Below are 25,973 nucleotides of genomic sequence, written 5' to 3'. Positions count from 1 at the left end.
TCGCTCGAGCGAAGTGCCTACGCAGCCCTATTGCACACGCGGTGCACCTACTATAATGCCATACTTTGTTCGTGGTATGGACAGAAAAAAAAAAACAAAAAAAAATAAACTGAACAAATAAATAATTGATTATTCAATTAATAAATAATGTAATTGATGAAATTTGAGAAAACCCGGGAGGACGATAGAGGATACATCATCTGTGTACAAACTACCGTATGACGGAGTATTCCAGTAAATTCGTTGTCAGAGTTTTTCATTTTTTCATTTCATTTCTCGATTACAATTATTCAGAATTATGAAAAAGAGAAAAATTACGAACCGGCCGAATTCGTTTGCCGATCAAAATTTATTGCGAGTATTTCAAGCGACATTTTTTTTGCTATTTTCTTTTGGTTTTTTTTCGGAATTATTTGGAAATCGATCGCGACTTCAATTTAAAATGGGCTCTCGACTGACGTAAACATCAGGGAGCACTTCTTGTCCAGACGATAGTGCAGAACCTGTACCTCGTACGCTCGCTTATTGAAAATTCATCGAATGAGCTACGACGGATGAAGAGAGGCGGAAAAAATGAGATAAATTTGGGGGAGCGAAAGATAACTGAAGAAAGAGAGCAGGTACAGGTGAAGATCGACTTATCGATCCTCTCCACCGTGTAACATCGAGCGTGCAATAAATAAGTGAAATTTCTCGGCCATTTTCTGGAGAACGGTTTTAAGGGCATGAAAACCCATTCGAGAAAATTGGAGGGATGCAATAAATAATAATTATTCTCTTTACCGCAGCTTCATCATATTCGCACACCCTGATACATACACACATATACCTACCACGTTACATATCTACTTTGGTTGAACGACTCAAATTTTTCATACCTATACGTATATCCGATGTTTCGTGCGTGAAAATGTCCAACTTTCAACGAACGAATTGAAATGAAAAAGATATACGCGTACGTACGTGCGTAAAAACGGTCCACGTCGTACCGCACGTGTGTAACGCTGTGTGCATATCTCGTGGTCGTTATCAGTTTCTGATGTAACGAGTTCGATCATCGTGTGCATTAAATTACACAGTATCGCGTACCACTGAAAATGTACATCGGATCTCCGATTTCCCTTTTACTCATTTTTCCTTCGGACGAACGGTAAAAACACAACTAGATATATACACACAGCGAATGCTTCGGAAGCGTGAAAAAGTTCAGTCCGCAATTTAACGGGGTATATAGTTTTAAGTGCAACGATAACTTCGCAATTTCGCGGAAAGGTAGAAAGGTTAAGTTTTGGTACGGGTATGGGGTACTACGGGCGTGGATATAGTTACCGCCGCATACCCCGTACACCTACCTACTTTATTTATTTTTTTTTTTCTCTTCTCCTTTTTCCTCTTTCATTTTATTTCATTTTTTTACGAGAGTGCAAAAGTAGCTGGAGCCGAGAAGAGGAAACTGAAGATCGGACGAGTTACGTGTACGTATACCTGCGACCATGTTCTTGGGATATAACGGTAAAGTAAAAACAATCAGTCGGATTCCGAATCGACGGAATCACGAAGAAACAAACGAATCGAATAAAATAAACGACCCGAACAATTTCGCATCGTGAGAAAGTAAAATTATAAAATCCCCGTTTGTGTGACGTGTGCGAACCCATACCTACCTACAATCTTCTCTGTGAATAATTTGACGATTTCTCAAAATGTTTTTTTACTTTTATTTTTTTTTCCTCTCTTTATCCGAGATAAAAAAAGAGAGAAATCCACTTTCTCCCTCTCATCTCGTCGCGTGTCGCGGTAGATACGAATGGTCGAAAAAAACATGTTTTCTGCCGTACCAAACTTCGTCCCATTTTCGTCTTTTAATCCATCCATCTATAGCTCTTTCTCTCTATCATTCACTCTCACGATCAACCGTCCGCAATTCAAGAGGGTTATACGTATAAACTTCGGTTGTATGCACATAGCGTATTCATACATACGTACACCTATAATATAACGCCCCGGGTATACTAACGAGCAATTTATTTCACGCGGTGCAAGTTTAACGAGTAGGTACCTATCTTCTTCAGCTGCTATACCATCTCCATATACCTAACAACAGAATATAGAATCCTAGGTACATAATCTACGTCCATATTTTCTAATCTCTGGTCGTATACAATTGAATTACCAAGCGCACATACGTACCGAATAAAAAATAAGCAAGAAATAAGAAAAATGTAAAAAAAACTCTTGATTCAGTGGCCAGAAACTACTTCCACGATTAATTACACGTGCAATTTTCACGATGTTTTTCTTAAACTTTATTTTTACGCTCTGATTGATGAATTGTGGCGTGAAATTTCATTTGGATTCAAAAAGATATGATCGCAGGTCTTCATAGGTCCTCGATTGTATCGACATGCGTAAAGATTGACTGAACGCAAATTGATCGAGGAAAAAGATGGTGTTCTAGGATTCGATCGGTGGAGCCAGGTGTGTATATATATATATATATATGGCGATAGATATGTATTAGTTTTACGGTAGGCGGCACGCATTATTCGCGGACAATTTTGACGCGTATAGGCGCAAGCCAATAATTGGGCTCTCATCGATTTCTCCAATAACATTCAATTAACGTCACGCGTCTGCTATTGACAGTCGCGCGTTGCATATCCTACATATGTACAACCCTATCGATGTACATATATATACATCAGCACAGATATATGTACATACATACGTAGATGTATATAAAAAAAAAAAAAAACGCGTAAACAATTCACCCTCGCGTCACGTACCCCTGAACGGCATTATATTGTATACCGGAAATAAATGCTACCCCCGTTGTCAACGTCCCATCGACACTTCGATTTTAATCCACCGGATTGACGAAGTTTTTTTTCAAAAAACGAAAAGAAAGAGATGAAGGAAAGTTATAACTATACAGAAAGAAAAATTCAAGAGGCAATTGCGAAGTGAATCGAGATACGAAACGATAAGGAAATTCTCTCAACGTTTTCCGCAATGAGTTACGGATATTAAAATAAACAATTTCAAGATATAAATAATTGAATTTTATCTATATATACGCGATTATTTATTATGCTCAATATATCGAGTGTAATTAACAGACAATCGGGTATACATGTATATATATATATGTGTACGTGCAGTTTTATTATAGACGTGCAACTGTACGCGATGCGGGTAGTGTATGTATAACATAAGAATCGAAGTTGCACGAAGAGAAATAGACCGTTTCCCATAGACGATGTATATAATACACCCATTGAAAATATATAATAAGAGGAGAAGGGAATTAGGAAGGGATGACGCGAAACGTCGAAGTTTCATTTCCTCTTATTTTTCTTTTATTTAGTTTCGCTCAGCGGTTGTTCACGTATAATGTAAGGTACGACCGTACGGATACCCGCGATATCACGTGGTGCGTGGAGAAAGTAAATAAACAAAATTTATCCGTTTATGCAAGTAGCAGTTCTGCTACCACGTATATAGCAGCTATCACAATGTGCAGTATGTTGAGTACAAGCGACGCGAGGTTCTTATACTTCCATATAAACCTTCCACGACGATCACTTTATAGTCTCACCTACATGTATTATTCTTACGTAACATACGTATCGCTTCGCATTCAAGAGAATGTCAAAGATATAATACACAAAACAAAAAAAAAAGAAAAAAAATTATCTCCTTCAATTTCTCAAAATCTGCAAAATCGAACGAAACTATGTATTTCGTCCCAAGACGCATTTTTTTTTTTTCAGAAGAAAATAGAAAAAAAATTACGCCGCAATTCCTGTAAAACTAAGCGCGCGCGCGACGCGTCATCGCCCGTACTTGTAACGCGCGTTGAAATCTCCGGTAAAGTCGCCTAACGTGCGCGGTACGTTCGGTATTCGTAGCGGAGTTTTCGCTCGTAACTTCTCAATCGATGCGCTTACGGTGGACAACGGTATGCGTTTTGAATAATATTTTTACACCCAACATGCGCGAACGTAGAAACGAGTGTATCTTTGCAACGTGCGCGGGTACGAGATGACCGGGTGTCCCGATCATAATTCGCCTTCGGTTGATTTATTCGTTCGGTTGTAACCGCGAAAGCGCGCGCATACCCATACGCGATGAAAATATTGAAAGACAACTTCGACTAGGCTAATTGTAAGTCGGACTCTTGCATGTAAGTTGGTAGAGAACAAACTATGTATGTATATAGACCGATACCTTACACCTATCTGTCTGCCTACAGTCACGCTCGTGCACACATCAGGCATTCATATATATACCGATGCAAATGCTTATGCTTGTAAAAGAAGGTAACGTTCGCTCATAGAGAATAAGGTTGGTACCGTGTCCACATTCTCATAAGCTCCAGTAGCGTATGTACGCGAATAATTACATTATAGACGGTAGAGACAGATGAACGGTCATTACTGTGTGAAGTATTAATAATATCACAATATTTTTTTTTCTTTTTTTTTTCCCCCTTTTTTTTTATATACGTTAAAACTCTGAGAGTCCTTCAACGGTTTTGTCAAGTTTGGAATATTATACGAGAACGAATCGGTTATAATTAAACAAGGATAAGTAGGTACATAAACGCGATTTTATCACGTGTATACCGTGTGTCGTAATAAATGTATGTTAATGTCTCTTTTTCCATATCTTTTATCTGATCAATTTTTTTCTTTTTCATCATTGTAACGATGTGAGCGAAGCAGCGATATATGGAAGCTTAGGAATTGAAATATTGACCTGGAAATTAAATTTGGAGAATTAATTTAATTGAATATTTTTAGAATTTAATACAAATTCTATGAAGAGAGGAACGCGGGGCAATCTGTGATTTAAAAATATACACCCACCATTCACCGAATAACCGAAGATAGTCGCTGGAGCTCAAGCGAGGTTTTCTGCTACGTAACGACATAAATGATTCTAACGTGCAGTACCGTTATAACTAGTCATGGAATAGAAGGCAACCAAATGGGTTTTTCGTCAATCAATCGGCGAATGTTACTCGTTTCTGAACCTCTCCCATGCCCCGTGACCTCCTCGCATTTCGCTCCGATAATCGGATTAATATATCTTTCGTACGACGTACCTCATTGTCAGTCCGAATAAACTTCCAACGTATAATATGGAATATCATCAATTAATTTTTCACCGAATTATTTCCCTCGCGATATCCAAACGTCGGAATAGCTGTGCGGGTTTACAAATAATTCACGAATACACTCAGATTTCGCACCGAAGAACAAAAAATAAAGTAAGAGAAAATAAAAAAAATTCTTCGCCTCGCGATATCTGATTTTCCCAACGATTTCTCCGTCGATCGTTCGGTCGATCTTGTGCAGAAAAAAAGCTCTCCAAAAAACAAAAACGAAAAAAAAAAAAACGTGAAGAATTGAACAAAGAGCAGGTTTCCCAATCGCCGGTTACGTCCCTGACGGTATTACGATACGGCCGTATACTCCGCTATAAAACGTCGTCGAAGCTTAGCGGTACGACGGCTGCAGCGGCAACGGGGTCTTATACTCGGTGTCTCAACCTGACCCTAACAAGCCGGGTGCACGTTCGTTCGGTCGGTCGGTCGGTCGTTCGTTCGTTCGTTCGGTCGAAAGAGGAGGCGAACGAGCGAGCGAGCGAGCGAGCAAAGCAGCCATCTAGTCTGCACTCCGCAGTCAGTAGGCACCATGGCCAACCACCAGTAAAAGCTAATAGGTGGCCTGAACGAACGGACAATCAACCGTACGAGAGTTTGTCGGTGCGTTGGCCGTGCCTTTTATAAACGAGAGAAGGGAGGGAGGGAGGGAGAGAGGAAAAAGAATAAGAGAAAGAAAAAAATAAAATAAAATAAAAAATAAAGCGTCAAAAAAACGAGCGCGACGAGCGAAGAGAGGGACCTGCACGGCGTAGCCCGGAGAAAAAAAAAAAGAAAAAAAAAGAAAAAAAAAAAAAACTCGTTCTTACTCCACACACGATACGAGAACGCGAGACTTTCGTTGCGTCCGAAAATAGCCGCACACATAGAGTGCTCTCAGTTCTGATCATCTTCGTGGGCAGAGACGGCGAACAACACTCGGGAATCATCACGGGGATCAAAAGAAGAAGAAGAAGAGGCAAACACGCTCGCGTCTCGACGGATGCAGCGATGCCCGCGAACGAGCGGGTAATCAGACCAGGGGAATACGGCTTATCGGTACTTCGATACCGATAAATATTATCAATTTCGAACGCGACGAACGATACCATCTACATTTCTCACCACCGATGCAAAATTCGTACAGCGATGGCTACGATACGAACGGATTACTTTCACGATTTTGTCGTAACGATTAACGATCGATTTTTCCCTCATGTAAATCGCCGTCGACGATTTTTCGATCATTTTCTTCCGGCAGTACGATAAAAAATCAAAGTACCCGAACAACTATGGCGTGACAAACATTTTACACAATCCTTTCGGAGTCCCTGAATCGAGCGTGTAAAAAAATAAAAAAAATAAAAAAAAAAAAAAACTATTAAAAATCGCCCGTTGCAGGATCGGGGTACAGTCGTTGAGCATATAGGTGCGTGGTAAGAAAAAGTTTCCTCGGAAACAAGAGGAGCGTACAGGCGTTTTTTTTTTCTTCTACTTTTTTTTTTGTTTGTCTCAGTGTTTCGTAAAACTTAGTTAGTTAGTTAGTTAGTTAGTGCGTGGCGATAGTTTTTCTAGCTATTGGACGCGCGGCCTGAGTACGGCCGTGAATTCCTGAGTAATGAATGTAACGATAAACTAATGACTGCAGCTTGTGAAATCGATGACTACGGTACACATGTGGAGACTACGTCGTATACATTCCGTACGATGTGATGGTTATAACATGCGATTCAATGGTTCTTACAATTACAAAACGCAGCGTCGACGCATAATCACAGCCCCAGTTCGGTGAGGCTCGGTTGTAAGTTTGACTCACCAGTTTTGTTTGTTAGCGTTCGTTATTAATCTCGACTCTCAAGAGTTCGCCCGAATGATCTCCACCGCTGTACGACGTTATTCCAGAACGTTGAAATTCCGATTTTCAAATAATGCTCATCGAGGTTCTCTGCAGGCATCCGTAACTATCTTTCTTCTATTTTTATAAATTTTCTTTTGATTCCAGGCAAAGTTTACAATCCCTTTTGTAAACGCAACAACGCACAACTACACTTCAGAACACAAACGAGCATTCAAAGCGAAATACTATACTCTTCGTATGAAACGAAAAACCACTGCACGTGATATCAGACCAACAAAAATTAGCGATGAAAAACAATCATTAATAATAATGATGTATAACAACAATTATATTCACTTATAATTATCAACAAGAACACCAACACTTTTTCAATTTTGAATCATGAAACTCTTACTTTTTCGACAAAATTTTTATAAGAATAATATAATTAATCACTGATCCACTCTCTCTATTCGACACTGATGTCGGTAATTCAGATTTCTGTGGTTATCGAAATTTTAAATGAACAGTTCGTAAAAAAAATTTTCGAGTTGGAAAAATTAATTTTCTTTCTTCACGTTCTTTTACCAATAAGAAATATTATCACCACCCCCTTTTCTTATCGATCCATCATAAACTTTATCTATTGTTCTTTTAAACATATTTAAATCATTAGTTTGTTAGCTCTTTTTTTATTATTTATTTGTTTGTTGATTTTGTCGGAATTTTTTCTTTTCCTCACCCTTGCTAACGAAGTTGTGAATTTAAGTATAACGTTAACAAATTTGATATTCTTATGACTATTATAATTCTTGTTCAAGAAAGAAATAGCAATAACGATGACAAATTTGATGTTCCTATTTTCTTTTTTCTCTTACTCGATTCATTCGATAATCGAAGAAAAAAAAAAAGAAAGATAATTGATTTTGGCGCGAGCGTTACGCAATATGCAAAATTGTTACCCTTACAGTTGTTGCTATTGTTTCACAACAATTCCACCACTTTTCCCTTTAATAATATCGATATTTAAAAGTTGTGCGAATACCACGCGCGCGGTTGTCGGCTCGCGACTGACTAGCGTCGGGACGTCGGAGCGTCGGCTCTCCCCCCACCAAAATATCCCTTCCCAACCACCCTTTGCGGCACCACTCTCTTATCTCTCTTTCCCGCTCTCTCTCTTGGTCTCCCTTATCATTCTCTCTCTTTCTCTCTCTCTCTCGCTCCCGCTCTCTCGACGTACGTACGACACGGCATCGTGCCAACGCCACGCCGCGCGTCCTGAGAACCTAGAAGCCAGCTATTAACAATATTCAACCCACATGAATGATCGAAGTTATTGAAGAAAAGATAATGATAAATCAAATAAATTAAATACCGCGAAATTTTTTTTTTTTTTTTACATTTGTTTCTAGATCGGTGAATTTTCGAAAATATTTCCCAATGGTAAATATAACGCGAAACGTCGAAAACTAAAAAAAGTATGGAATACCGTAGCCGTTTTTACCCTAGAATCATCAATTTTTAGATATACTTGATTTAGGGGTGCATTTTTTTCAGAAAACTACATATAAGCCAGAGAATATTAATCCTAGAGTAAAAGTGACAACCATTGAACATTGGATTTCACAACATTTCGCAAAACTTCGATGATTTTCTGTTTCACCGTGAAGTTGAAAATAAGCGAGCTATTCGAAAAATAAAAAAAAAACACCCTTCGAATCAATATGACGGCGAACGCAATCCGGGATATCGTCCGAAAACTCGAAATTTACGCCACCGACCCCTCCCCCTTCCTCACCCTCTCCCTCCAGGTATAAAATAAAACAATCGCACCCCCTAACTTTTCACAGGTCAAATGGACTCTGGCGATTTGGACTATATACCCTGTGTCCCAGCGTTTACGTCGCAGTATATCTGGTTGCCTAACGTCAGCGCCAACTCGCCCACAGCGCCACGTTCATTGACGGACCTCAGTTTTACTCACAATTAGCCATATAGCGTAAGCCTAGCGTTCGATGGTAGGCAACCAGACACACTAAGGCATAAACGCTGAGAAACACGTGGTATAGTATTTGACTTAATCATATATGTATGTACGATAGCGGCACATATTTTTTCAGAATTTATTCACTAGATTTTTCATTTATTTATTCTACTCGTTTTTTTTTTCTTTCTATATATATTTTTAATATATTTTCAATTAACCGTAGGTGGCAAACGGTGAAGTTCTCTGCAGTCGTTGTGTTACATCTATTCGGAAATTTATGACGTTTATATGTAAATAATAACGGTGTGAAAAAAATATATAAATTAAATGAGTGAATAGAAGAGAGAGAGAGAGAGAGAGAGAGAAAGAGAGAGAGAGAGAGAAAATTAATGAGATACTACGAGAGATATTTAGTCAGCTTTTTGAGCGTGTGAAACGAGTTTTTTTTCTTCTCATTTCTTTTTTTTTTTTTTTTTTTATCCAGAATTTGACACTAATCCTAGGTATACACTCGTTAACTTTGAAATCTTCTTTTTTCATACGCCTCATCGTTTAAACCTATACATCTTCCTTTCGCAATTTAGTTGTTTCCACAGAACACCCTCGCCTAATAATATGATAATTTATTTATTGAAAAAAAAAAAAAAATCAAGAAAAAAGTAGTAATAATAAAATAAATGTTTATAGGGAAAAATGCCATAGAAGGAAGTGAAAAATGTGTTGTAACAAGATAAAGTTTGTTATCATATACGGTACGTGTAAAATATTCATGTATTGTACACACCGTAGTATATGTATAATTGTGTGTGCAGAAGGAAGCGCGGTTGTGACATTTTATTAGGCGATATGAAATTTTTTTTTTTCTCTCCACGACTATATATATCATATCCACAATGAGGAAATTAAAAAAGACTAATGATATTTCCGGTTGGTGATTTGAATGAGCGTATGCGTGCAACATCCGAAACTATTAAATGCGTCGACCGTATAATAATACAGAATATTTGTGTGACATATTTTTTTTCACGTATCAGTTAACATATTTATGTATCACAGGCCGCGGAGAGAACGGTCAATTTTTTCCACGTTATATCAACCGTTCAATGTCCATATTACGAATATTAAGTCATATTTCTATTCAATTTTTTTTTTTTTCACGTGTGAAATACAGGTGAAAAAGCGAGGGAAAAAGCGACGCGATCCCCCGTTCACCGACTCGAAAAATAAACTACCGAATTAATAGAAAAAAAAAGAAAAAAAAAGAGAAAAAAAAAAAATGGACAGAACAAATCCAAATGGAAAAGGAGACGGGAAGTTGATGAACAACTGCACTTACTGTAACAGAGAACGCTTTTTCGACGAGAACGTAACGTGAAATTGTGTAGGATAAAAAATGAAAAATATAATCAAACGCAATAGCGCGAATTCCCTGGCCCGCAATATTTTCAAAAATTGTGTTTATGGTTATTACGCACACGTTTGAATGCTCGTGTATACGTGGTTGAACGAATTCTGATATTGCCCACCCTGGATATTTTTATTGAAAGAAGAAAAAAAAAATTGGAACGAAAAAAAGAAATTCAAAAACAGAAATCATTCGAACAAAGTTATGAATTAAAACGAGAAAATTTCTTGCAATTTTTCCGCACGAAATTCGTCGTTTTTTCACGTAACTTCGTACAAAGCATATACATGTATATATTATATGTATAGCAAACGAAATGATTCTTGGAGACATAAATTGTAAGAGAGACTGTACCGGTTTGGTGAACGGTCGCCATTTTATTTTATGTATACCTTAGACCAGGTATACCGCGTGGGCAACGCAACGAACTGTGGTGTAGTATCGTGTTCCTTTAGCTCTGAGACACTGAATATATACGGCGTTAGTTTTTTTATTTCTTGAAATTGTTTTTTATGACTTTGCGTACTTTATTTTTTCTCCTCTTCTCTTCTTCGTATACGTATACCGCGTTAAATTAGATATTCGTCCAGTTTCGATCTTCCATCGTATAGTAAAACTCCGCTTCCGCGACTTTTCCACGAATTTTGACTCGTTCCACGTTTGATTTTTCAAAAAATTCACGTCACCGGTTCGTTTACCGGGGGCTGAGAATCGATTTCTGTTTAAGGTGGAACTATAAAATTTATGGGCAAATATTTGAAAAAGGAGGTAAAAAAAAAAACAAAAAAAACAGAGAATAAAAAGCGGAAGTGGAAGTGTAATGAAATAGAATGTAAGTACGAGTTGAGAATGAATAAAACCAAAATGTGTGTATAGCTTAGAAACTCGGGAGAAGCAGTTGGTCGGGAAAGAGAAAAAAAAAAAAAAAAAAAAGGAAGAAACGAAGAAACGTAGGAGATGGAGATATACCGAGAGGAGGCTTGGCTTCGGCTCACCTGCACTGAAACCTGATGCGCCTAATAAAAATGAGAACAGGTTAGGCGCGCCAGCCTGCCTTCCTGTCCGTACAGCTCTTGTAGTTGTACCAGCTACAGCAAACTCTAGAGAGCTGCTGCTCCTGCCGCCGCTGCTCCCTAGAAGATACAGTCTTGACAAATATCGAGAACGTGCAGCGGGATAGTTTGACTTTAAGGTATAAACCGTACGGTAGAATTATACATACAGGTACATAATTTATCTACGGGGTGACGTCGCGTTGAATTTTAACTCACGGCGAAGTACGGAGATTGCAGTTATATACCCGATGCACACTTCCAACTTGTTAGCTGGAATAATGCTTTATAGAACACCTCACCTTATACTTCATTCATTCATCCTGCAGGCGTACCCGTATCGCAGCTTCGCCGTACGTGCACGACTCCAGCAAACGCGCTAATAACAGCGTCGGAGATTACAGGCCATTTTATTTTTAGATTTAGACGATTAATTCGGAAGAAAATTTGACCCACCGGAAGCTAAATCCATCCGAATTAGCGAACCGACAACTCGATCCCGAAGGTAAAAACATACAGGTAAAGAAATTAAGAAGATTCATTTTAATCCGTAAGGTTCACTCGCGTTACACTCCCTTACACATTTAATACGCTATACTAATTCGCGGATGGATTTGGTGACCGCGCGTAAAACAAAGAAAATAATAAAAAATGGATTATAAAAACGAACAACATCCTGAAGCGGAGGAAGACATTACGCGGTCCGCAACTGGATACGTTATATTCTCTCCTCGTGAGGTTTATAAGCTGCCTCCCGGCAAAAAAGCAAAAAAAATGAAAAAAAACACGAAAAAAAAAAGAATGGAGACTGTACAGCGGGAGGAGAAAAAGCGGAATAATGATAATAACGGAGGAAAAGAAGACCCCCAAAAAGTGCGGGAACAGACTGCAGGCGGCGCGGGACTTTATTGCACGAGATGATTCGTTCGTAGCGGAAGATCGCGAAGGATTCGTAACACGCTGCGCTCCGACGAAGATTGTTCAACGACTTCGCTCGCAACACCGGAACTGCATACGTGTATTTTTATACGGGTATATAGAAGCGTGTGTTTTACGTACGCACTTGAGTACATATATACGAGATTTTAGTGCGTTTTCGCATCCGTGCAACTTTCCGACCATCTGGCTATGGCTAACGAGATAAATACGACCGATCGGCGACAGATCAATTTTTTTCACACGTTATTTTTACTGCGCCTCTGTCCCGCTCGTACCTCTGACGCTATACATTTCTTTTATTCATCTTTCCCTGTTTGTTCAGAGCTAGGAAAATAGTCAAAACGAAATCGATACATATTCAGCTTGTTGACGGTAAATGTAGTCGGGAAAGAGGGATACGATAAACAGAGAGAAACTGTCCGGCGTTTTACGAGGAGAAGCAAAAAGCGATCTTGCCCTACCCCTCTCTCGCCTCCTCGTGTCAATGATCCATTAGAAGCAGAGTCGGAGATGCTAGATGGAAGCGAAGAGAAGTCAAAGCATCGCGAGGCACGCCCAAAAGGCTTCTCCGGTACAACCGCGTACGGTAAGATCGGAGAATTGAAGGAGATACTTTCGACTTATTGAAAATTATTTTCATCTGTTTCTCCGGAGATTGCTTCGAATATACTCGTTAGTAATGCGTTAATTAAATTTCTGAATATGAGGAGGATCCTGGCGAAACGCAACTTGTTGAAAAAAATTCATTTTTCGATTCTCGGAGCGAACAAACGGCCAAAACCAACCGCCACTCGGATGGAGGTTCTTTTGGCCGGTTCTTGGTCGCGTTATCGACGGGTTTTATTCTTTGTACGCCAGAGCTTTCCGGAAGTCGGGTTCTACGGATAAAGTAGGAAGCCACGTTATTTACGGTTGGTCTAACAGATCACCCTATGATCTTCAAATGGTAAAAGCTTTCTTACCCAACGAGATAGCTGTATCCGGGTAGGAATGCCAGAGGTCGCTAGTTTCTAAGCTTCTTCAAAGCGCTCGCTGTGAAAAAGCTCTGAATCTATTGTTAGCCGCAGCCAATTTTCTTTTTTAACAAATTTTTTTCTTCCTTCCATCTCATCAGCTCGATGAAGATTTGTCGGAAGGAAAAAAAGCGAACAGTAGACACGTTGAATTCAAAATCGATATCTTCAACAGTTTCTGTACTTCTGTGGTTGATGATGATTTGGGTAAATTTTTCAAATGACTTTTCCCTGAGCGATAAAAATTTCTTTCACCTCGAAATCGATCGATAGATCGAACGCGTCGGGAAAATCGGCTCTCGGATTTTCAAATTTCGCAGTAGCGTTCGCGCCGTCGGTCCTTCGATCTTACAAGCGAAGTAATATAATAACCCACCTCGTTGACATGTGTCAATTTTTGTCGTCATTCTCGACGACGTTGATATCCATTTTCCTCATCCCCTGCACCTCAACAGCCGGGGAAATAGTCGCAAGGGTTAGTCGAACAAATTTGAATTTTCAAGCAGCACGTAACCGCTTGCAACTTAAACTGAGACTGCTGAAAAAATGAAGAAAAGGGGGGAGCAGCAGCTATGTCGTTGAGATCTTGAGATTAGAATCGCCGTTTGTCGGTCGTTGCTTGGCGAAGTTATTTTCATATTACGTAGTGAACGAACGACTCTCGTTGGCACGTCGCTCCGCGTACCTCGGGGTAATTAAATGCAAAGAAAGGAGAGAAAGAAAAAAAAAAAAAAAAAAAAAAATCAATTGGAATAAAATAAAAAAGAACGAGCGTCGCGACGTCGTCCGCCGCTGCCGTACGTTCGTACGTGTGCGTCGCCTCTTCGTCGTTCGAAAGTTGGGCCCAACCCTCCGCACCTTTCAGGGTTCGGGTTTGGGGAATGGCTGATGATGTTCTTTGCAACTGCCACAACACGTCTGCGGCATTGCACGCGATTTTTATATACCCGCCGCTCGCTGGTGCGTGGACTTGTAAACGCGCGAACTTATACTCATTCTTTTTTTCGTTTCTTTTATTTTTTTATTTTTTTCATATTCTTTGAAACACTGCGCCACCAGGTCAAAAACTGTTGGTGCGCCCGTTTGTATCGTACATTTTGGGGGAACACTTTGTCCGGAAATCGCGTAAACGTAGCGAGAAAGGGGAGAAAGAAGGAGAGACGAAAACTATAATTTTTTCCGAGCCGTTCGTTGGGAGGAAAAATTTTGCGAATCACAATCGACGCTGATTTCGAATATTTTTGATCTCGAAATATTTTCAGAGTCTAGGAAACGCTTGGGTCCCTTTTTTATGAAAATTTTTTCACTCCACTCCGGGGAGGGAATATCATGCCCGGGGTTATATCGGATATTTTTGAAATCGACGGGTCGATTCTCCCCACATCGCTCTTCTTCTTCTTCTTCTTCTTCTTCTTCGCTCGCAATTATCCGATCCCATTCTATACCTTACGTACGTTCGCAGGAGTTTTTGTAACCTTATATCCTCCAGGATACAGGCGGTATAGGGAGATAGGGGTGGGGTGAGAAATTCACTACGGTCAAAATTACACCCTGACAGAGAGACTGTGACATGTAAATTGGCCGGGGATCGGACACGATCCGATCGCCGGTGATGTTTACGGGACGAGTCGAGAAACTTCGACTTTAGGGAATGGACGCGCGCGGTACAGCCGGATATACCGAACCGAACTTCACCCAAGATTCCTCTATATGTATACGGTGTGAGTCGGTGTATGTCCGCGTAAGCTTTGGTGGGAAAATTGACGGTAGGGCGAGGAATTCACCTCCGTTTACCTCGGATCGGATCTCTCGAGTTGGTCGATTCGAAAGACACCCGCGCGCGGTCTACGCGCGGTGAACGAATGACCCTCATTTAACCCTCGGGGATCAAGTCGACGTTCTTTTACTTTCAGAATCACGGGATTCGACGCATCGAAAGACTCGACGTTGGAATGGTATTCTGTGAGTATGAAACAGCATCGAGTACGGAATCTATACGACGCGTCGTGGATTTGGATGGAAAAAGAAAAAAAAAAAAAATTTTTTTTTTTCCGAAGCCACGTTTTTGACAAATATAAAAAATCGTGGCGGAAAGTGGAAAATGTAGTTCAGTACGGCGAAACGAACGTCGGAAATGAACGATACTCGGCGTCATCGCGGTTTCCCGTACACGTATGTAGGGTACCGTCGGACTCTCGGAGACGCACCGCATCGCCAGTTTACCGATGGTTCACTGCGGCTTTAGCCTACCGCAATTTCTATAACACGCAATACCAGCTGACGTACCTCGTTTCTCCGTCTGATCCGCGTGCGGATGTGTTCGAACGTATACACGTGTGCAGGTCGCGGACACACACACACACACACGCGCGCGCGAACGCGCACGCACACACATCAGCGGGGAGGAGATGTATGCATCCGTGCACGTGCAAACCACCAACACCGTACAATTTTAAAACTCTTCCGTGCGCTCTGCTTATACGTGGCTTAAAGAGTTTCAACATGAACTACACCGACTCCCCATACTCCTGCGGTAACTCAAAGTCTGATATACTCAAGCTCAGTTTTGTCCTGATCCTCTTGCCGAGCGAGTGTCCATCCGCCGCTATATAACAATCGTTAAATCGGCGAATACGGAAAAATCCGACGATCGTACAAAACTGAAAATACGCGGATCGGGCGAACTGTGTGCTTTCGGAATATTCTGCTTCGGGTCGACAAGTCGGAATCCGAAAACAAAAATTTCGATAAAAATAATTATCATCGCGTGAACCCCGTGAACGCCGTGTCTTCGCCAAATATCGATAATTAACTCGGTTTCGCGTCACACCGTTCGAATAATAATTATACATGCAACCTCCGTACGGAGACGGATGTACGTACACACAATCCGCTAATTGATATACGATCCGCGCGCGGTACATGAAAATAATGTCTTTCCGATCATCGCGATCGAAATCATGATCATCGCGATGATCGTTTAACGGTTACAACGAGTCAAGAGGGTTGTATCGAGTGCTTTCGGGATCGGAGGGAATGATAATTATTGCACAAGTGGAGTGTAACGAAGTCAGTCCGTGTTCGAGTGACTGACGTCTGACAGCGGGGTGGCGCGTAAAAAGACCTTAAGCGACGGTACGAAGAAGAACCGACGGACTGTGCGGGCCCGTTCGCTTGTTAACCGACCGCGGTGACTCGTACCTTGCATACAAAACAGCCGAACGAGGCTAAATGGAATTGATGAAAAAATTAAAAAAAAATAAAATAAAAACGCAACCGGAGGATAAAACCACCCGATGAAAATCATGCGGGGATCAGTTGGCCTCCTTCGGCCAGCCGAATCGTGTCGTTCCCAAGTCACGCGGGGATCCGAGAAAAATCGAACGCATGCGATTAACTGCTGCGTGAATCGGGAAGATGTGAAAGATGAAAAAATCCCGTTCGCCAAATGGTTGATGAAATAACATTTGCGTTATTGCGATTATTAATTTCAGACGTCGAGATAACGAACGAGGGTAAACAGTGGTGTTCGATTAACGTTCGCATGATAAAATGCTGCGAGACCATCTGTCCAAACGATGTAGAATGCGAGGTATGTGAATATATATATATATATTTATTATTCAATAATACCAGCTTGATGAATATAATACGCCATCGCGTCCCCGATGTCTATCAATGTATAATACGAAACGGAACGACGCGTCGTGCCTCTCGACCGCATAAACTTTTAATTTATGCACATTACATGCTCAAATGAAACCCACCCCGTACGGTATAACTCTTGTACAATGCGCCAAGTTTTTCAAAGACAGGATAACGTCCTGTGACAGGAAACAGGCCGCGATGCCCACTATACCTTTCAATTAATGGAGTACGAACGTGCACTCTGCAGTGTACTCGAGAGTTGCAAACGACCTACTGTGAATAATTATTCTTCTTCTTTTTTTTTTTTGTTTTTTTTTCGTTTCGTTTTTTCAATCGTCTTGAACCTGCGAACTGAAAATCTATTAAATTTTCAGCACATGCAACTCATCGGTGGTGACATGGGTGAAATTGCTCCAACGATATCGCGAAATGTTACTCTGGTGTGGCCGACACTGGTGAGTGTATGCACAAGCACGTGAACCGTACGTAACGAAGGAGTGGGAAGAGGAGAGAAAAAAAAAAAAAAACGAAAAAAAAAAAAACCCGAAACGATTTGGTATCATTTCGCACATCTCATTCCCTATCATCTTTGCATGATCATTTTTGTTCCCAACCGGCATTCGGTGTACACCTATACATCGCGATTATAATTGCGCCCCAGACCGCCATAACCGTTGAACAAATTATACTAAATTGTCGTCGATTGTGCCATGGGTATATACGAGGTGTTCGCATACGTGTTTATATATATATATACACGTAGACGAAGAAAGGCTATAATTTTTGTGAAAAAAAAAACGAAAAATGAGGAAATAAAAATAATTAAAAATGGAGTCAAAAAGTTGTAGGAACAAAAAAAAAAGAAAAGAAAAGAAAAAATAGAGGCAGTTTGGAGGAAAGGTGAACAACAAAAAAAATCCTCTACACTTCTGTATACTCGGAGGGGGGTGTCGTCGCCCCTCGATGGAACATGGTGCTGTGCAGAAGGAGCGAATGTACACTGATGTAATACTGGTAGTTATCGTGATCCTGCTGAGCGGACTGGGCGGAGCTCTCTCGCGCCAACCAGCAGACCAGGATTGTGTGCTTCGGCCACCACCATGGCCAAACACATTATCACTAAACACCACCTACACTGTACAGAAAAGCGAGTAGAGGAGAAAACCCGATGGTGCTTTGCCGAGGGAATATTATGACGGAGGGGGGGGGGGGGACGGGGAGGATCACAATTTACCAACACACCTGTATCAACGTCGCATACACACACACGCGCACACACACACACACACGAGCAATACGGACACGGGGGCACGTGGCCCCGATGGACGCCACCGACGCCATCATGAGTTATGACTTGTTGTAGTTTTTTTTTTTTATTTTATTTTATTTTTTTATTTTATTCATTTTTTTTTATTTTATTCATTTATTTTGTAGTTTTTTTTTTTTATTTTTTTATTTCATTTCAAACAGGGGTACGCGATAGAAAGGATGAAATTATTTCGAAAACATATAGTCGTCCGCGTATATGTATATTGTGCATTTGTATAGGCGGTGTATAGAATAATTTTCATGGAATTTTTATTGCCGCGGCGCAAATCGTTGGGGTGCAATTTTTTCGACGAAGAGAACAGAAAAAAAAACAAAAATTGGACGAAACGGTTTTTGCCGATCAGCGATACGAATGTATATAAAAAAAACGAGAGGAATTCCTTTTTCCTCTTATACATTTATTGGAGGGGAATAGAAAATGAGGAGCTTTTATCGCGGGATGAATAAAAAGTCCCTTACATGGAACAAGTTCACGGTGTAGATATCATAGAGGTGAATAATCGATTATATTGTATATATCTATAGTGCGGTGTGTATATAAAAGTCGTGTAAAGAAGTGCAGAAAGTAGGTGCAGAATTGACGAGCGTACAGTTGTTTATCGGACGAAATAATTCACGTCGGTGGTAAGCGAAGTTTTAATCTCGTGCGATAATGCGTCGCGAAAGTTTATTCGTCGTTGCATGACACCGGGAATTTTTACCTATGGGTATGGGCAGCAACCGCATCGCGATTATCGGTCGCGCGTATATCGCAGCGGGTGCAAGTCACTCGTGCGCGGTACCAATAATCCCTAAATGCCCATGAAATATGGAGAACGAAGGAGACGCGGAATTCGATCATTCGAGTCGCACATGTAGCCGTAATCGTGCGCATCGATGTTTTTTTTTTCTCTCTCTCTCTCTCTCTCTCTCTCCACGATTTCGTACACTTTTTTTTTGTTAATTCAGTACCTCCACGATCGAGTCGGTGAATGCGTGATAGCGATCGGTTACAACACGAAGAACAATCAGACCGGGGAAATTCATCGGAGGATAAAATTCGACAGCAGCGTATCGTCGTCGGCGAATTCGTTTATTCGAGGTGACGGTCATTTACTATATCGTCGATAAACGAAATTTTTCCCGTTTCGATACGTATTACACGATGTCTTACGGCGAGTCTTTTTTTTTTTCCCCCCCGCACGCTGCACTTTTCCGGGACGTGCGTGTATATATATGAAACTTCGTGGCGTATGTCAGGAGGCTATTACGGTACCGCTAATCCCAGGAAATGTTCAACCGTCGATCTGGACACTCTCGATGACTGTCGTCCGGTTAACTGTCACGTGAAATACAACGGGAAAAGGAACTTCTTCAACCGTCGGCAGCAACGGTGTCAGCCAGTTCCCATCTGCATAGCTGACGCCACCAAGGACCTACCCGACGTCGTACGTAATAACGAAAAAAAATTTCAGTACCATATAAACACCGTCGATCAGACGATTGTTTTTTTTTTCCGTTCCGAGTCTCCAAGTTTTTCGTCTGTGTACATCTTCCGATCCGATGTCGGAGAACTTTCCTCAGGAGAGAGGAGAAAAATCGTTCAGATTTTGCTACAACGATTATACTTTGAAAAATTTTAACTTTCGGTTTACCGTACGGTGTTTCGTAAATTTTTCACGGTAAATTTTTTCGTATGTAAGCGTTCGCTCGATTCGCACCGTGATGAAGAGAATCAAGAGGTGGTATTCCGTATCAGCATGCGATGTAGCGTGTGCTTCATGGTTACGAGTTAATTTGACAAGAATTTATAACTCCTTCTTTTAACGGTTTCATTTTTACCATTACTTGATAAATTCGTCGTATATACATACTATGAATTTTTAAAATAGCGACATGAGTGATAATAAAAAATAAATTTCGGTACGGAATTTTATTATCTTCAGGGTGATGGAAATTTCGCTGTCAATTTTCTCTCCGGTATCTTTCGTGATTTTTATAAAAAAAATTTCAAATACAATCCAGGCTTACGTGCCGGCCAGCAACACTTGTCGGGATTTGGAAAACGCTGTGGACGAGGAGGAAGTGCGCACGTTGAGCCAGGGTGTTGCGGAGGCTGCTTGGCGGTCCGAGCCGCTCCCGTATCTGTCGGTACGAAACGATTCGGCGATAATTTTTCGTATACGAGATTGATTTCTTTTCGAACGTCTCGCAGAACGTGTACTGCCATCACGGTTCGAAGGACAACGCTACCGGATTCTGCGTCTGCCACGAGGGATGGACTTCCCAACCGGTCGATAATCTCGAACCGAGTACCGAGAGGATTCACCTGTGCAACGTCCAGATGCTCCCCTGGCCTCGCCTGAGACACAACAGACTCAAAACGATCCTCACTATCGTATCCTTTAAAGTATTCAATACGTCGTACAGCTTTACTTTATATGTATATACCGCTGGAGGATCGAAGATTCGGGAAATTGTTGCGACGTCCTTTGCCTCCTTGAGTCGTATATAGCGCAGTGATCCTGAGAGCGATTGGTTTTTCTTAACCTGTTTCTTTTCCCTGTTTTTTTATTTCGTTTTCAGATAGCAGGATTACTGGGCGTTCTCGTGGTTCTCGTTTGTTGCGGGATAGTTTACGTGATACGTGGAGGTCGAGTTCCTTCGTCGGCCTGTTCTCCGGACTCTGCGAACTGTACGGGACGTCGAGATCGCGAGGGGGAAATTGTAGATGAAATTAACTCGTGCGCACCCAACTACGCCGGATCTAACGCTGGAACTTGTTGCGGTTCCGATGCGAGAACGTACAAGAGATTCGGTCTGAAAACTATGTCGGATATTTCGTGCAGTCCCACCTGCAGGACTAATCGATACTGAAGGATCGTCAAAATTTCAACTCTGGAGTTCGACATTGACGCAATGTCTCGGCTATCTTCATTCTCGAAATTGTGATACGAGTAGCTATAATAGGAATAAATGAATATTTCGATTCTAAATACCGTCCTTGTATCGTATAATCCATTTATTATCCCACCGACACTCCGAATGCGCCACTTTTTCCAACATATTTTTCGAACTTGACGAAACTTTTTCGATATCTATGCACTTTCTGGATCGGCGAATTGGCAGAAATGAATCAGGTTCATAGATAAATCAATTTGACTCCCAGATTTGGATTTCCGAGGTCAAAATACATAAGAACAGCATATCAAACCTAGTAGAAGAAAGTATCAATTTTTTACATCATGATAGAAAAAAAAAAACCAAGAAATGGATTTTTTCGATTTTTGGACCAAGAATGGCGTATTTCGGAAATCGATTGTAGGATGCTTATCCAACGTATTTTGACCCCAGGAACACAAATTCGTTGGTTAAATTGAGCTACGAATTATTCCCATTGGGATATCCTTGATTTTTTACTTTTTGGATCGATAAATTGGCGATGACTCGATCGATTCTGAAAATAGATTGATTTGGCTTACTCGACAAAATATGAAGAAACGATCTGCTTTGTCAACAAAATTGAACTTCCGGATTGATCACAAGTTTTTTTCGCTATCGGTTAGAATATAATTTGGAGCAGCGTCGAAAACTCTACTCCTGGGTAGATGATTGATCGTCGAATAAAAAAAGCGAAGTGGTGCAGGAAAAAAAAGTCGCACTGCCGAAACCCGGGATTGAACCGGGGACATTTAGATCTTCAGTCTAACGCTCTCCCAACTGAGCTATTTCGGCGCATGTTTCAATGTGAAATGGAGCAATACATCATCACAATTTTTAAGACGTTACGTGAGCAAAAAGGGTAGCAAAAAAGTTAAACCTCTGCCGAAACCCGGGATTGAACCGGGGACATTTAGATCTTCAGTCTAACGCTCTCCCAACTGAGCTATTTCGGCGGATGTATGAGTGTGAAATAGGGCAATTGATTACAGAAATTTTTGCAATCTAGGGGAATCTTAAGGACGAAAAAGGACGAAATCTGAAAAAATGTTGAATCGCGAGAACGAAAGCCACGAAAAATTACGATAACTGATCGATGAATTTCTACTAAAAATTTGATCAACGGGTGAGTAAACGTACAAACGAAAGTCTCCTAGAAGATGATAATAGAACAAAAACCGAAGGAGAAAAATGTTGGACGAGGAAAATCGTTGGTAAATTGTTTAGCGGCGTTTGGTTCGCCCCGTTTGTTCTCTTCCGGTGCATAGTGGGCGGTATTCGCATTATATCCAGCAGACTGTGAGACTACAATTAAAGTAATTGGACTTATTGTGCTGTCCGTGTAGTCTCTGTAGTTGCGTCTGTTATTCGCGGTGAACGTGAAATAGCTGCCGCTGCTGGTCCTGCTGCTCCTGCTGCCTTCAATTCCATTGCCAGGCGAATAAATGGGGCAGTCGACGATAGACAGCGAATTCGAAAGGGAAATTAGAGAGAACGTTAAAATAAATATCCCTTTCAAAAACACCCATGTTACGCATTCAGCGGTCAACTATAATTCACAGACAGGATATTCAAAGATAGTAATAATTCACAAAAAAAAAAAAAACCAACCCTCCTCAAATTGGAAATCGAATTTTGTGCCTTCGTTTTTCCATGCCTTTCCAAAATCGCTCAACTATTTGTTCTCCTATCCTTTTTTCTAACTTCGAACATAGCCAAAATTGTTAATGCCTCCGTACGTTGGACATTCAAAAATGACTGGAAAAAAAATTTTCCTTCGAGCCGGATTTGAACCAGCGACCTATGGATATCTCTTATGATCGTCATTACCAACTACAGTCCACCGCTCTACCAACTGAGCTATCGAAGGGATATAAAATGCCAGCTCATTTTGTTACAAGAGCATGAGTAACGTGCTGATTAAAATAAGTGGTTGCTACGAGTGAATAAAAATAAGTTATGTTTTATCGATGCGATCGGTGTGGTATTAAACATAAGCGTTTTTTTACCAAAATTCACAAATTTCACAAGTACAAGTTTTCGTATTTTTCAATCGATGGCTATGCAAATTTTATACGATTGAAGTATTACTCACGTGTATACAAAGTTCGCAAATCCTCGGTAGTACAACTGGTTAGTACGCTCGACTAAATTGCTGAACGGGAAATCGGGGTTCAAATCCCTGCCGAGGAAGATTTTTTGATCCTTTTTTGGTCCTGTTTTGCAGAAGCAGTAAATTTTCAGCAAAATCATAGCCATTATTCGTCGTTGTGAAACCGGTAATCTCGGTAGTACAACTGGTTAGTACGCTCGGCTAATGTTCAATTTCGAGAAATCGGGGTTCAAATCCCTGCCGAGATAACATCCTTTTGTCCTCGCTTTTTTTTGTCCACTTTCTAATTTTCGATTTCTGTTCTTTAATCCCCTTTTCATAGATGAGACTAGAATAGGATAAAAGTTTTCAGAACTTTTTTTTCTTCTCGAAAAATGATACCATGTCTGCAAAGATATAAATTTCTTTCTATTCGTATTCTCACGACAGATCCCTCAAACGACTGGGCTAGAATATGTCAAATAGCCACAAGTTGAAAATTGAAAATTTATTTGTCTATTTTGGCCAATGTTACCATGTCCTCGGTAGTATAGTGGTAAGTATCCCCGCCTGTCACGCGGGAGACCGGGGTTCGATTCCCCGCCGGGGAGGATTTATTTTTATCTTTCTCAAAACGGATACTAAAAATTTGAAGGCAAAAAAGTCCATTTTCAACCTCGATATCATATCCTCGGTAGTATAGTGGTAAGTATCCCCGCCTGTCACGCGGGAGACCGGGGTTCGATTCCCCGCCGGGGAGGATTTACTTTTTTCTTTCTCAAAACGGATACTAAAAATTTTTGAACTTCAATTTTCTCTCTCGGCCATGTTACCATGTCCTCGGTAGTATAGTGGTAAGTATCCCCGCCTGTCACGCGGGAGACCGGGGTTCGATTCCCCGCCGGGGAGGATATATTTTTTTTTTAATTTTTTCGTCAAGGAAAGCAAAAATTCAAATGGTACCTTTTTTTTTCGTTTGCTATCGAGTCGCGAGTACCACATATGGATGTGATTTGGCGGTAATTGCATGACGTATTCCAATTTAGCTCGTATAATCTTAGTCAGTAAAAAATAATTAAAGATAAGCAGATATATGTATAGGAGGCATCGATGAGTAACGTGCGATTGAAAATTTTATTTTCTGATGGAAAGAAAAAAAAAAAAAATTACTCACCGCAGCAACGATCAATTCGGTACAGGTCAAAAGGTTTATCCGCTTCGACAGTTTGATTACAGCCCGTAGAAGTAATTACCCGTGATCCGATGCGTAAATTACCGATATATACTCGCGGCTACTTACGGTATACCTGTACCTATTATACTTCTGAGTTATACATAACATATGAAAAGCAACAACTTCCTCCGACAGTTTAGAACAGTTCGGATTAGACTTTGGTTCGAAAACTCTAGATTACAAGGATCGAGGATAGGGAGTTTGATCGACAGCTCGCTGATGAGGAGATCGATATCCGCACGGGCTTTGTTTAAACATACGTTGTCCACGATATAACCGAAGTATGCATTCTACTTCTCGTGATACTGCAAATTTGAAAATGAAAGACCCGATTCGATTTCTTTTTCAACACTATAGTCGCGATGTTGCTTGGTATATATATTGGGATATTTGAAAAATTAATCGAAGAAAAAGGCAGAAAGAATCGTACGTATAAAATAAGTATCCGCGCTTACATGTATATTTTACGTAGAATATACGCACGTACGTCTGTACGTATCGTTTATACCAGAAGATAGTCGCAGCCATATTAATTCTCGTGTTCACGTCGTGGGCGGACACCCAGTTATTAAATTTACGATAAGATCGTAGCGACGCACGTATCTAATACGTAGAATTGTCGCGCAGCTTTTATTTCTCTGGTGCAGTGTGTATCGGGACAAGGAATACGGTAGCCAACTGCAGCCACCATTTTTAATAATTAATTGTTACGCTCATATTTTGTATCGTACAGGCTAAATGTAGAATAATAAAGCTATTCGCGTCTCGTATACATATATACACGTATAGTTTCGCTTGTGCGTGACTCTCTCAAAATTACGAATTTGCAAACTAGTCTATTAAAAATTCATCCTCCGTTCTTTATTTTTTTTCGTAGCTTACAAGCGGAGCTTACGCGTTAACTCTTGTATCCCGTCACCCTGAGCAACGTTACGGGTCGATCTTTTTGCGAGGTTTTTTTTTTTTTTACACATTTTTTTATGTATCGAAAATACGAAATAAAGAAAAAAAATAAATAATACCGAGAACACATCGAATGCATATCGAGTGTAAGGCAAAAGCACTGTCCAGAGTTTGCGGGAGGAGGTACCTCGATAATTCCCTCCCTTGCCTCCATTTCCGGGGGTTAAATTCGCGCCTACTCTCTGGTCGTAAATGGTGGGGTGGATTTCCGGGGCTGCGCCTGTCGCTAGGCTTCAAAATTAAATGTTGTCATATACACAAACCGACGACGTTCGTAACTCGATACGATTTTAACAAATTCTTTTATGACAGTCTTTTCGTTTTCGATAGTGACACAAGTGGAAATTGATAACGTCGAAATTGATCGTTGTGAAAATTTCTGATCCAAATATCTCTATGATTTTTC

General features: G+C 40.6%; 2 protein-coding genes, 1 long non-coding RNA gene and 6 other non-coding genes across 16 annotated transcripts in view; 4 read left to right on the top strand and 5 right to left on the bottom strand.

The window, feature by feature from the left end:
- LOC105691115 (semaphorin-1A-like) overlaps positions 1-8,065 on the bottom strand; it is an 83,558-nt gene extending 75,493 nt beyond the window's left edge. For 3 of the 5 annotated variants that reach the window (XM_048659045.1, XM_012409396.4, XM_012409397.4), the window contains exon 1: positions 6,966-8,065. The gene's annotated coding sequence lies outside the window, so the exon portion shown is untranslated. The remainder of the gene's footprint in view (positions 1-6,965) is intronic. The other 2 variants (XM_048659046.1, XM_048659047.1) reach the window with 2 other exon arrangements.
- Positions 8,066-10,994: 2,929 nt separating this feature from the next.
- LOC125501656 lies at positions 10,995-15,174 on the bottom strand. The gene is made up of 3 exons (XR_007279259.1): positions 11,601-15,174; positions 11,374-11,511; positions 10,995-11,082 (listed from the first exon to the last, which is right to left on the bottom strand). It is a non-coding gene; the product is annotated as an uncharacterized LOC125501656 (long non-coding RNA).
- Positions 15,175-15,319: 145 nt separating this feature from the next.
- Positions 15,320-21,344, top strand: LOC105691068. Of its 4 annotated transcripts, none has more exons than XM_048657961.1 (8): positions 15,320-15,344; positions 16,877-16,974; positions 17,405-17,485; positions 19,308-19,440; positions 19,599-19,786; positions 20,364-20,489; positions 20,554-20,736; positions 20,925-21,342. In XM_048657961.1, exons 1-8 carry the CDS (start codon positions 15,335-15,337, stop codon positions 21,213-21,215), a joined length of 1,110 nt encoding a protein of 369 aa, XP_048513918.1. In that variant the 5' UTR covers positions 15,320-15,334; the 3' UTR covers positions 21,216-21,342. The 4 variants fall into 4 exon arrangements, with proteins under 4 accessions (XP_048513918.1, XP_048513916.1, XP_048513917.1 ...); XM_048657959.1 differs by lacking the exon at positions 15,320-15,344 and adding an exon at positions 15,870-15,915 and having other exon boundaries at positions 20,925-21,343; XM_020855297.3 differs by lacking the exon at positions 15,320-15,344 and having other exon boundaries at positions 15,922-16,974.
- Positions 21,345-22,000: 656 nt separating this feature from the next.
- Positions 22,001-22,073, bottom strand: Trnaf-gaa. The gene has a single exon. It is a non-coding gene; the product is annotated as a tRNA-Phe (tRNA).
- An 88-nt stretch (positions 22,074-22,161) lies between these two features.
- Trnaf-gaa lies at positions 22,162-22,234 on the bottom strand. The gene has a single exon. It is a non-coding gene; the product is annotated as a tRNA-Phe (tRNA).
- An 817-nt stretch (positions 22,235-23,051) lies between these two features.
- On the bottom strand, positions 23,052-23,148 carry Trnay-gua. Its single transcript has 2 exons — positions 23,112-23,148; positions 23,052-23,087 (listed from the first exon to the last, which is right to left on the bottom strand). It is a non-coding gene; the product is annotated as a tRNA-Tyr (tRNA).
- A 761-nt stretch (positions 23,149-23,909) lies between these two features.
- On the top strand, positions 23,910-23,981 carry Trnad-guc. The gene has a single exon. It is a non-coding gene; the product is annotated as a tRNA-Asp (tRNA).
- Positions 23,982-24,058: 77 nt separating this feature from the next.
- Trnad-guc lies at positions 24,059-24,130 on the top strand. The gene has a single exon. It is a non-coding gene; the product is annotated as a tRNA-Asp (tRNA).
- A 77-nt stretch (positions 24,131-24,207) lies between these two features.
- On the top strand, positions 24,208-24,279 carry Trnad-guc. The gene has a single exon. It is a non-coding gene; the product is annotated as a tRNA-Asp (tRNA).
- The last annotated feature ends 1,694 nt before the right edge of the window (positions 24,280-25,973 follow it).

The sequence above is a fragment of the Athalia rosae genome, chromosome 7 (genome assembly GCF_917208135.1).
Source record: "Athalia rosae chromosome 7, iyAthRosa1.1, whole genome shotgun sequence".
In the NCBI taxonomy this organism is placed as follows: Eukaryota; Metazoa; Arthropoda; class Insecta; order Hymenoptera; family Athaliidae; genus Athalia; species Athalia rosae.
The sequence above is the reverse complement of the archived record's forward strand: the minus strand, read 5'-3'. Positions and strand labels throughout refer to the sequence as shown.

Bases quoted from the DNA above. Each gene is read 5' to 3' on its own strand.
- LOC105691068 (XM_020855297.3), top strand. From the start codon at position 16,831: ATGGTTGATGAAATAACATTTGCGTTATTGCGATTATTAATTTCAGAC. The intron at 17,486-19,307 runs GTGAGTGTATGC...TTGTTAATTCAG, and splicing joins CTCTGGTGTGGCCGACACTG to TACCTCCACGATCGAGTCGG. The intron at 20,490-20,553 runs GTACGAAACGAT...AACGTCTCGCAG, and splicing joins AGCCGCTCCCGTATCTGTCG to AACGTGTACTGCCATCACGG.